The sequence below is a fragment of the Athene cunicularia genome (assembly GCF_003259725.1).
Source record: "Athene cunicularia isolate RWA chromosome 21 unlocalized genomic scaffold, athCun1 chr21_part1, whole genome shotgun sequence".
Taxonomy (NCBI): domain Eukaryota; kingdom Metazoa; phylum Chordata; class Aves; order Strigiformes; family Strigidae; genus Athene; species Athene cunicularia.
Window position 1 is genome coordinate 6926963 of NW_020799127.1, and position 12778 is coordinate 6939740.

Consider the following 12778-nt stretch of genomic DNA (forward strand, 5'->3'; position numbering starts at 1 on the left):
GATGCGTATGACTCTATCATACGCAGGTTTTTTTTCCTGTAAGAATCAGAAGCTCTAGGATGGAAGGTTGCTTGCTTGAGAAGCAATAATTCTCTGCATCATAAAAAAATTAACTAAGCTGGAAGACTTACTCAGTTTGATATTAGAATTAGTGCATAATCATTTAATCCAAAATATAATAGGTATGATGAATAACTCTGGAAACTCTTCAGATTATTTTTTTTTTTTTTAGCTACAGTCACTAACTAATAAGTTTAGTGATACTTTATATTGTTGCAAACTCTACTTCTGTTATACTCATGAAACGTATAAATGCTGTATCTCTATAGAGTATATGAGGAAGCTTAGAAAAAGTAAAAGTATAAATGGGAAAAAATCTGAGATTAGTTTTATTTATTGAATGATAAAAACTGAGCACAATTCATAGAACTCAAATTGTGACCTAATAAGAATGCACACTTAATTTCAGCTTGCTTTCCTCCTAATATGAAGCAGGATAAGGAATTGTGGGGTACCTTATGTGTCAAAACAGACTGAAAAGCAATGGATCTGGAGAGTTTAATCCTGCCGCAAGGTAATAGTGTCCTCAGCCATTCCCAGGTACTTCTCGGGGTATAACATTAGCAGACGACTGATTAAATTGGAAGGAATTCAGAGAAATATGCTCCAGAGTCTGATTTCTTAGGAAAGCCAAAGTATACCTTTATGAAGTAATGGCTAAACTGAGTTTTGGTCATTCTACTAATAGTGGAATAATATAAACACTGGGGAGGGAAATGGAACTGTTTTAGGGTGGATCATAAGCTGAAGTAATGGAACCGTGCTGTGAAGGAAAACAGCTTGACTCCGAAAACGTGTCCCAGCACTGAAACTGTAGGAACCAAATAACGGTTTCAAGGGCATTGTGAAGGCCGCCTTATAAAAGCTTTATGAATTTGAAATAAGTGATAAAATCCATTTTGAATAGCTGGTGGATTTTTTTGAACAGCTCTGTATTTTTAGTGATCATGTTATCAAGTGTTGATGCAAGGGCAAATCAAGTAATTCAATATGCACTGGAAAAAAAATCCTTAAGAAATTAACATCAATTTAATACAAATAGTATCAATCTAAAAAATAGGAACACCATGCTTTTTATGAGAAGTAGCATGAACAGCCCATGGTAAATGCATTGCTGAAGGGTGGGGAGCTTAGCTAACTTTGGTTTCATTCTAAGCACAGGTTTTGGAAACTTTTGGTAGTTCTGTGATCATCAGCTTTGTGTTCAATAGCAGTTTGAAATACAAATAAATTGTTAAGGTGACTGAAATAAGGGGAAGGTCAGGTGCACGAGATGGGCCACAGCCAAACCTATGGAAAGGTTTCAATGCAAGGAGAACAAGACTAGGATGTCAATTTAGAAAAAGACAACTGATGAAAAATGACACAATTAATTTGAAAATCATGTATGGCACGGATTAAGTGACATCACTTAACCATTTCCTACAGGACAAGAAGTGGGGTTCTTAAAATTAAGTCTTCTAAAATGTTTTCAAGGGGTTTGTCAGTAGTTAGCATTTTGGGTTTCCTCTGACCTTTTTGATAGACGCGTTATCGTTTGCCATTATCTCGAGATCAAAAAATGAGACTAGGTGAAAATTTGATCTGACCAGGTTTTAACTGATCACACTACAACAAACAGCATTCCTTCTGATTGCTGTCTAGCTCACAAAAAAAGGAATTTTTACTGCTTTCAGTTACCTGTAGATCTGAATTGCGTGCTCAGAGGATTAACTTTTTCCAGAAAATGTGTGGTGTCAAGTCCTAGATTAATATTGCTCAGCAAGCCTTAAATCACGCAGGCTGCTGATAACATCAGGTAGAACTGAATTCTTGCAGGAAACTTCACTCAGTTGATCTTTGTTTCTTTGTTTGCCTTCTTCAGTAATTTCATGTTGTGTAGAAGACAGAGGCTTTCTGTCACCAGGCTTTTATTTATAATAGAGCAGGACTTCATGGATGTAATAAGACATAGAAGTTTATTTTAAAAAAAAAGTGGCCTGCAGAGTTGATGCAGATATAGACTAGAGGAGACAAACGCGTTCTGCTTGAGTAATCTGGGCTTTGTTGCATTAAGTGGTTGCTAAATAGAGATTATAGAGGTTTAGTTGAAGATGTAAAATTTGTAAATGTGAAAAATGAGCGATGTGTGGATAAAAATAAACCTAGTAAAGGTGCCAGTTGATTAGTTCAGGAAAGTAGAATACAGCTCAGGGGTTTTTATTGCATAAATGGAGTTCAATACTAAAGAAATGCTTCATCTCCTGCTGAAGTTATTTTGCTACGGATTGCTTAAATATTCAGAACTACATTTTGATCTACTTCAATAATGAGTTAGGTAAATTAAAGAATTAAAAAATTTAAATAAGTAGTGGTTCAGTACTCTTTCAGCTTGATTAAAAAACATTTTAATGCAGATCTTAATTCGTGTTATTAGAACAATAAATTCAGTTTTCACTGTAGTAAATTTTTTTAGTGAACGTGATTTTTATTTTGGGAGACTGCATGATGCAGTCATCAAGAGAAGCCTTTTGGACTTTCATTAACGATGCATTGCGAGCTCGGCTTTGTGGTGTGTGTAACCACTGTGGTTTTGTAAACACAGGAGCCAGCTACACATCATGAAAGGATGTCAAGTTTAAAATTATGTAGAAGGACGAGTTAGAGAAGGGAAGATGTGAACCTTTTTTCTTTCCAAAGCAACGTTCATCGCCTTCAGAAGTGCAGATCCACCGCCAATTGTCTTATGTCCCTTTTCATAACGTGTTCTTTCAAATTAGAGCAACAAATGTCGTGTCCCTTTATCCTGTGTTTGGGCCAGCTTTGCCAATATGTTTGTGTTGGAAGAGCCAAGGAGAGGGACATATTCTTATCTCAGATTGTAAAATTAGGGTCTTTATAGAAAAGCCACCACCAATGCATAGAAAAACGTGTTTGAGTTGAGTTATTTTTTTCAACAAGCAGTAAGAAAACCCCTTGTGAAGTAATGAAGTGTCTTCTGAAAGCATAAATACCTTCAGCCTCTTAAAGTATTTTAAACGATACTATTTTTCCTATATATCTGCTATCTTAAATTCTTGGGGTTTTTGGTTAAGAAGGATTTTTAAACAATGCTAGCAAAATAATACACTTTTCTATTAGTTTGTCCTGTAATGTTAACCGTATTTTGGCAAGTTGTTCCAAAATAATTCCTCTTCCTCCAAAGAAAATGGAAATTTATTTGTAAGAGTATGCTTCATTGATTACAAAAACTTCTATAGACCTCATATACAAAGCAGTGTATCATTGTCTGTTTAAAACAAATCAGCACTTTTCAGCAAAGTGCTGTCTTGATGCATGAATACCAAATTTGTTTTCAATTAATTGACAAACATTTTTGCTTTGACTAGTTAATATACAAGTAAACTCAGGGCTGCTCGTCACCGAGTTCTATTGTTAACAGTCCTTAGGGAGGAGTTCATAAATGGTTAGTCTCACGAATGAAAAGAGAATTCCAGTTCTGTGACTTGACTGTTGGTGTGGTAGAATTCAGTATGGAAGTGGATCACTGAATTTGCTATAATTTCTCCAGCAGGTGACCGGGAGAAGCCTGCTTTTATACTAGTTTAATACCAGTTTTATCCATCTTGGCAACACTGCAAGTGTACTCAACTGTTCAACTCATACGTGCACAGCAGTCTTTAATGAAAAGAAACAAATTGGTGAATGTGATGGAGGTATGTGAAATTGTGCAGCCTTCCTTTGTTGAAGGGGATGTTCAGTTTTGCACGAGGTTCAAGCTTTAATTCTCTGTTCCTGTGCATCACCCAACTTGTATGCCGGTGGGTAGACGGTCCCCGTAGCCATGGGACTGGCTACACTCAGCCTCACCAAAACAGCTGCAGTTCTTACACTTGATGTTAAGACAATCTGGATCATTTAAAAATGGGGTTTGTTCTAGCTGGAGACTTTTTCCAAGTTTGGGTTTTGGGTTTTTTTTGCCAGCAGTGTGCCAAATTATCTCATACGTTTGTTTGCCGTGACTGTTGGAGGGTTACATTTCCATTCCCATTTTCAAGAAATAATTCTGTAAATTGTTTTTGCCACTAAATGTTTAGATATCTCTTAAAGTATCAGTTGATTGTTTTCTATTGCTCAAGAGATATTGTCAAGTCCTTGGAGGTCTCCTGTCTGGTGGCTGAAATAACTGTCTTGCTTGTTATCCTGGTAGGATGCGTCGTTGTCTTCCACGCTGGGTATCTCTGAGGCCTCGTCCACAGTATTTTTCCAACTGATCAGTCTCTCTGAGCACAAGTAAAGGGAACTTTCTGTCTAGACATTTTATTTCTTGTATTCCTGTGAATTTTGAAGTGGCATTATTTCTTTTGCTTGAAAGTGAAAGCCTGTATTCTTAAAAATAATTTTTAGATCCCTTTAATTTCTGAATTTTCTCATGTATTTTGAATGCAGTCAGTATTTTTAATGGCAAGGTAATCCAGACTTTCTAATTGCTATTCATAATGAGCTTTTTAACTTGGAGACCAAGAAAGAGCCTAAGGCCTGAAGGGATGTGATTGATCTAAAGGGGCGCTCAGCACCACGGCAGCAGAGACTTTTCCAAAGGGAGATGTTAGCTCTGTTTTTGTTGGATGGCACAGTCTTTGTAAATGTGACTTACCTCCTTGCAATGGCACGGAGCCATTTTAACAGAAGGATACGAATATGAGCAACCAAGAGATCGTGCCTGAGAAAATACTGTCTGTGGAGGACAGGTTTTCCACCTAGCAGTCCTGAAGTGGGTTCTAAGTCAGTGGGGAACAGGACATTCTAATGGTATTTTAGCTGGGTTGCAATAAATGCTGAGTAAATATTGCTGTTCTGTGAGATACGGTTTTATTTCCTTGTTGGTTCTCTGCTGATGCTGTTTGTAGTACACTTCCTTTGTCATTATTGCTGTCTTAACTCTGCTTGATCGCTTTTTTTATTTTCTATAGAGGTTGATCTGACTTTGTAGTTAATTTTAGTGTCTGTTGAAAAAGAGAAGAAAGATGGGGATACGGTTTCCCAACTGCTAATCAGTTTCAAGTTAATCAAAAAATAAAGTGTTCTCTTCTGAACGTTTTAATAACTGCAAGAGGTAAAAACACTTAATACCCAGATACTGTTAAGGATACTCTTCCTGTTCTAACTTCTGAAAAGGAACAGCCATTGTACATAACAGCTTATTCATAATAAAGGACCAATTAACATCCCATACAATGTTTGTCTGTTACATGCTTCAGAAAGCAGTTTTATTGTTTCAGTTTAACTATCTGGGACGTATTAACAGATACGTGTAACAATGTCCCATCAAAGTTCTTCAGAATTTTTTTTTTTCCCAGAATTTGTTCTATCTTTCTATGTAATTATTTTTATATGTTATCTTTTTATCTAATTCAGTCTATCTGAAATACCAATATCAGTTTCCTACTTGTAATTCATGAGTTGGTTTTGAAAGAATGCTCACTTGTCTGCTCAGCAAAACATTAAAAGAACAAAACAAAAACTGGGCATTCTCATACTGTCCAGCTGGCAGGCAATGTAATTGGCCTGTAAACAAGTTGCATTAATCTCTGAGAAGTGATTTGCAGCAATAGCAAATTATCTCTGTGCTTAGTATAGTAAAAGATTTCATTATAGTTCGATCACATAAAAGCAGACTTTGGGATTGCATTTGTAAATCCAAATGCAAGAGAAAAAATTTTTATTGTGGCCATCTTGCTGCCATTCATCGGTGTAAACCACACTTTTCAAACAACTATATTTTCCAGAATATGTAAGATAATTAATCAAGCATTTCTAAACTTTCAGATGGAAAAATAATATTTTGGGCTTGGGCAGGTTGGGCCTTTCTTAAATCATTTCTCCAGTGCTGGCAGAGTGCATTGTCATTTGAAAAATAATGGAGCCTTCTGTTTCTCCCTACATTGCCAAGTTACATGTTTTAAAAGAAAAGGTTCTCATCCTTTCTCCTAAGTTTTGGGGAGGTAATTTCTGATCTGGGGGAGTATCTTTTGTAATTGAGTTAATTTGGAATGAACACTGAACAGTAGCCAAATTTCTCATCCATTTATATCCACAATTAAATTTGTGTCTGCATTTTTTCCTTAAAAGTTTTTTTTTCTACAATATTTATTAAAATACAAAAAACCAACCTGCAACCCTAGGGGAAATGTCTTTGAAAAAACAATATTAAATATATTTACAAGGTTCGCTGTGCATTACTGTTAGTGATGTAGTTGCACAGCTTGACAACAGAGGGAAGAATTGCACAGCAGCAACTATCAGTTGTTTCACACTGCTTTTTACGTAGAGACAGCTGGTTAATTTTGTTTCAGACATTCAGTTTGAGTATTTTTATTTCCCTTGTAATCTTAATTTGAAAAACAGTCTCTTTTTTCTCTAATTTTCCAGTCTTGGAAGTAGATAAAGTTCAGTACCTTTATTGTAATTAGAATATATTTTTGTGTTCCCCAGTAAAAATTTGTTATCCCTGTTAGCAGCTTAAAGTACCCTCTGAGTTTAGAGGAAAACTTGTTCACATACATAATGAATATTCAAAAATAACTTTTTTTTTTTGTTAGGCAAAGGCTTGCCTTTAATACCCATCAGAGAGGAAAGATTACTTTGTTTAATTAGGGATATGATATCTCGTTCAGCCTCTAAGCAGCTCACTCAAAGTCCTTAATGAGTTAACTGATGTGTACTGTAAAATAAATGAAAAAATAGCCCTTTTCATTGAACACAGTAATTAAATACTCATGATTTTGTGCTGGCATTCCTTTTTCTATCCAGCTATGACTGATCACAGTCACCTAAACTTGTTTGAATTTTTGCTATCGAGAATCACAGAATCCCTTACTTTATTCAAAAGTGTTCTAGAGGCACGTACCAAACCATTTGGTTTCAGGTTTAAAAGGGTCCTTTTTCCCATATGAAGCGTAGGGATGAAATGCATAGTAAGGTTAGTGCTTTGGTCACAGGACACTGACAATAAATTGTTTGTTTCAAGATGCATAGTTCCTGCCATTTTAAGAATCCAATTATTGTTCAGGATGGTGTTTTTTTTTGATCTAGTGTAGCTTTAGCTAGGATTTTGGAAGCTGATAGAGCTTAATAATAATAATAATATTGAAAGCTCAAACTCGTTTTTATAATCTGCCGTTATCCTTAAGTGAATTTTTAGGGAGGATATCCCCTGTCCTGAGTGCATTACTCGATACATATCATATACATTTTGGTCCAGTTCTGTAGGTTATTCTAAGCAGGCTGCCCAGCTCATGTCCAGATCACTTCTGAATATCTCTACAACTTCTCTGGGCAACCTGTGCCAGGGCTCAGTGACCCTCACTCTGAAGAAGTGTTTCCTGACGTTCAAGCAGAACCTCCTGGGTTTCTGTTTGTGCCCATCACCTCTGGTCTTGATACTGGGCACCACTGAAACCAGTCTGACTCAGTCAATTATATCTTCCCTTTGGGAGTTTGTAAACATTGGTGAGATGTCTCGGAGCCTTCTCTTCTCTAGGCCAAGCAGTCTCAGCATTCTCAGCCTTTCCTTGCATGAGGGACGCTGCAGTCCCTTAATCCTCTTCAGGGTCCTTCTCTGGACATTCTCCAGTAGCTCCATGCCTGTTGTGTACTGGGGGGGTGGAACTGGGCACAGTGCCCAGGTGTGGCCTCACCAGAGCTGAGCAGAGGAGATCACCACCCTTGCCCTGCTGGCAACGCCCTTCCTAGCGCAGCCCAGGGTGCGGGGCTGGCTCAGGTTCAGCTTGGTGCCCACCAGGTCCTTGTCTTCAAAGCTGCTTTCCAGCTGGTCAGGCCCTGGCATAGCCTGGTGCTCGGGGTCCTTCCTCCTTGGGCAGAGGACTTTGAACGTCGCAAGGTTCCTGCCTGCTCCGTTCTCCAGGGGTTGAGGTCTCCAGCAGCAAAACCATGTGGTGCATCAGCCACTCCTCCCAGTTTGGTGTCCTCCGGGAACTTGCTGGGGGAGTGCTCTGCCCCATCCGGGTCGCTAACAAGGCTGTTGAACAGGACTGGAGGCACTTCTGTCGCCTGGGCTACACTGATGGCCGCTGGGCTCCCACCAGGCTTCCTGCCACTGGCTGAATATGGATTACAGACATGAATACTATTACTGGTAATACCAAGAACATATTATTCTCTCATATAAATTTAATATTGTTGTGTAATAATAATAGAGTTTGTGATACAAAGGTGAGTCTTGGAGCGATTGCTGCTCTCTACTTCTTTTTTTACCGTGGCTCCTTTTGGAGATGGAACAGGAATGGGTTTGCCTCGGACCCTGCTCTGAATCAGGGGCAGTCCCAGCAGAGAGCTCTAGGGGTTCCTCCTTTTTAAGGCTACGCTGTAGTAAGTTCAGTTTTTGTTAGACTGTTGCCTCGCAAGTATATGATATAAACCCCTGACTTTGATTTAATATTTATCATTAATTAGGGAAGTGACTTGCTCCTTTATTTACAGACTTCATCAGCACAAGCTGCTCGTTAACTTATTCACTTAATATTCCTCATGTCAGTGATAAGCTAATGTTCAGAACACAGATGTATTAGGTTGCCTCCATATGGTGCTTTGTCTAATGAATCAATTAGCTATTTTGGAAAAAATCCTTGTGAAGTTTTTTTTTTTTTCTCTTGGTGAAAAGTCATTCTACAAATGATAGAAGAGTTTTTCATTGATGTTTGCGTTTGAGGGTATTTTTAGGCAAAAACTTTGCAATGGTTTTGCTGGCTTCTCATTTAAATTTTCTTTGCACTTTGGAAAATCAGGGATTTTTGTTTGCTTTAAAGTTTATGTTTGGCAGATTTGAAAGAGTTACATGAGTCGAATAAACATATCAGGTGATACACCTCTGTTCTAGTAACTGTGTCTTTGCCACTTCTGTGGCGTGCAGTCTCTGCTCCTTTGAGAATTTTTTTTCCAAATTGTTAACAATTCATTTAATAGTGCAATGCCTGTTTCAGATGCTTGCGAAGTAAACATTTGCACATGCAAATAGAGGAACACAGAAATGTTTGCAGATTGGGCGCTGCAGATTTTTGGAGTTACAGAAACCTCAATGTGCCTTCCTTTTTGAAGGACAAAAATAGAGTATCTAAAATTACAATCAGTGTTCACACATTGTTTGTCAGTAGCCTGTGATTTTTTTTTTTTTTTTTTTTCAGCTTGCTCAATATTAAGTTAATTTTTCAACAAAGATGATATTTACTGCTTTCATTGTCTTTTGACTGAAAAAGTTTGGGGGTTTTTTATTAAAAAATACTTTTTCAAATTAAAATACTTCATTTTATTGAAAAAGTCCAGCTTTGATAAGGTGTGGATATTGGAAACTTGACTGTTTAAAACTTGAAAGAGATTTATTGAAAATGAACCTTTAGGACAGTTTTGCATTAACTTCTGAGGGTTATAAATTTACAGTTTAATACCTCACGAGAATGTAAGTAATGTTTTATCAATCAAGTCTATCGAAGTTTTTATATTAGGTGTTCTTTGCTGTATTGTCTGGGGTGTTTTAGATAAGGTTACAAATGTTTTTACATAACATTATTGGTTGTTATAGATTGTTCCACTTCTGTTGGGCTAATCCAAGGACAGCTGTAACAGCCAATGTAATCTTGGACCCTCAATTTAAAAACAACAAAAAGAAAACCCTTAAAACAACTCCCCAACCCTCTTCAGCTTCCTAATTGAGAGTCTCATGTAGAAGTTGCAGCTTCTGTGAAGGGGAAAAATAAAGTGGTGTCACCTGTTTAAGGTGACAGAGAAGTGAGGATGGTTTTATGTTGACCAAATAAAATTGTTTAGTATGGAACTGGGTAGTTTTGGTTGGCGGAACCAGTGTACCTAGGGACTAAATAGAGTACATATGTAGCCATCCACAAGATACCATAAAAGTGTACACTTTACTGTTGTCTCCTCAGATGGAGTTATTTATACTTCCTGTGCTATTTAGTTCTCCACTCCCTATGAAACTGCTGTATTTACTATTTTTTCTGTTCAAAATAGGTGAAATATATTTTGTACGTGCTGCTGACTGTGTTAAATTACATTATCACTAGTATAAATAACTTGTTTTTTAAAGGGCGTACATAAAACTTTGTATTGGGAAATCTTACTCATCATGTTCCTGGAGATAGCTTTAAAATAATGACATTGAGTTATTTTAGTCTTTCGCATTGCTTTTTTCAAGTAAGAGGTTATAACACCCATAAGAAACACTCTAAAATACTTTTCCTGGAAATATTTAAGGCGATGTGTCAGACTTGTCTCACTGTCTGAAATGTGCTTGTTAACTTTAAAGATTACAGTAAACTTAGATAACTCCTGAATTTGGATCGCTTAACAGGTGTCATTAGAACTAATTATTCAGAAATGAAAAGCTCGCCAAATCTGGTTTGTTTGGTGGTTTTTCTTTTAAATTTTTTAACCTCTTGGTAGCAGGAGCTTGGTGTCTATTTTAAGATCGCTGCTGATTTTTTTTTCTTAACTCACCCCTCGCTGCTTTGTCCCCTGGACTCCCCACTCCACCCAGTACCTGCTCACTGTGGAAAGCTCATGATGCTGGGGATGTGTCGCTCTTAGAGCTCTGGGCTGCTCTGAATAAGACCGGTGTTACACAAAACATTTTTCAATTAGTATTAAATATCCAATTCTCTAATTAACCAGTCACACAAAAATTGCACGTAAATGCGTTGGGGGAAAAAAGACAACAACAGTCATTTGGAGTGTGAGGTACTGTCATGTATGGCCTCTTGGGAAGTCTGGTTGAAACCAATTAAATGATTTCTTGTTGTGATGTTTAGAATATACTAAAAATAATGGCAGACCTGCACTTGAACTGTTTCCGTAACAAAAAGAAATATTTGGGTAGTGTTTAACAGCAAGATAAAAATGAGGTCAAATAATGGACCTCTCAACACTTGTAACATCTTTAATAGAAATACCAAAGTGTTATTAGCACCAGACATCCGTTGTGTTCACATCCGAAGGTGACATGGCGAGATCAGGATGGTAATTTTACAAGAGGAAGCTGTTTCTTTAACAGTTCTCTGTCCCTCTCACCTGAGCTTGAACAGCAAGCAGCCAAGAAACTGTAACAAGATTATGATCATGTGAGGAAAAAGAGACAGGGATAGAGAAAAGGGAGAGGCAGTGGTGAAAGCACATCCTGCAGAAGCTGTCATTTACGGCTGCCTTTAAAAAAAAAAAAAAAAAATCAGCAGAGATTTTTAGCTGTGGGTTGATATTGAGAAAAGCAAGATTGTTTTAAGGCACAACTTGCTTCACACCGTGTGTCTGGTATTGCTGTGTTACCATGCTGCTGCTTTACACCTTTTTAATTTCTTTCTTAGAATCAATCTACCGACGTGGAGCCAGAAGATGGAGGAAGCTGTACCGAGTGAATGGGCATTTGTTTCAAGCCAAACGTTTTAACAGAGTGAGTACTATTGCATAAAATGTTGGGGTTTGGGAGGGTTCTGTGGTGATTGTTTTCTCAGTCTGTGCTTTTTCTGTATTTGAGTGTTGAAAAGAAAGGAGAAGCAAGATGCTTATTCATGTGACTTCTCAGTCTATGCACTGTTATTCAGGTCAGAACAATCAGAAAAACTTTAAGGTTTTTGAATCTGGGATGGGGTTAATTTGTGATTGGTGGAAATTATTTATTTTTAGTTCTCTTAAAAAAAAAAGAAATGGTTTTGTGACTATGCATACTTAAAACAGTCTTCTCATCTCTGCTCTGTGATTTTGATTACTTGTTAGCATGATCTTTTACCTTCAGTACTTGTTGCCGTTCTTAAAGATTAGAGCTCTTGGTGTTAGCTTTAACTGTTTTGAATCTGAGGTATTACACAATCTAATTAAGAAAAAAAAAAAAATCGGGCTTACTGAGCTAAAATACAGCTGCACTAAGAATCTGACTTAATCCACATAAGCAAGTGAATGTAGCTTTAAGGCTGAGACACCTCCTTCACTTATCCCATTATGTCTCAGTATTGCAGCATCTATGCAAATGTCATATACACTTCTGGAATTCTGTACAAAACTGAGTACAGTGACGTGAGTTAACCTTTTGATTCAGAAGTAACACTGTCTTTTAAAAATGAAATTAGCATTTTTTTCCCCCTAATGCTCCCCATCCTAGAACTGCATTAAAAGAAGGGAAAGTCCCTTAAAAATCAGTATCTTATCATTAGATACCTGAAAAATATAAGTAATTATCTGAATTATAACATGCATTTGTTAATGTGGTATGCCAATTCAATTTTTAAAATTTATGACATGAAGCATATACTTTTTTGTGCTTATTTTGCTGGGTGGTTAAAACATATCTTTGAAACATAGTGAATGCATACCTGCTGCATTAATAATCTGTAATGTTATAGATATTTTAGTTGAATTTAGGCAAATAGTGAATATTCACATAAAGATTTGGAAAACTTAGCATGCCCGTTTGTCAACAACTCTAAACAAGACTACTTTGTTATAACTGTCCATATACAAATGAAATCACATAAAGCCAGAATACAAACCGTATCCTACCGAGTTAGCAATAAACTTGACCTGAACTGTAAAATGTAACATTGAAAAGTATAAATTATTAATAAATTATAGTCACATATGTATTACTGAATGAGACGCCAGATTTTACTGCTGACTCAGTTTTTAAGAGTGGAGAACTACATTATGAATCAATTCTTTT

The 12778-nt window shown here is 36.9% G+C and overlaps 1 protein-coding gene across 3 annotated transcripts in view; it reads left to right on the forward strand.

The window, feature by feature from the left end:
- The window catches only part of PRKCZ (protein kinase C zeta), a 67772-nt gene that overhangs the window by 20086 nt on the left and 34908 nt on the right, over positions 1 to 12778 (forward strand). For all 3 annotated transcript variants that reach the window (XM_026862532.1, XM_026862534.1, XM_026862533.1), the window contains one exon: positions 11430 to 11515. In XM_026862532.1, the coding sequence (XP_026718333.1) occupies positions 11430 to 11515 (86 nt within the window). The remainder of the gene's footprint in view (positions 1 to 11429; positions 11516 to 12778) is intronic.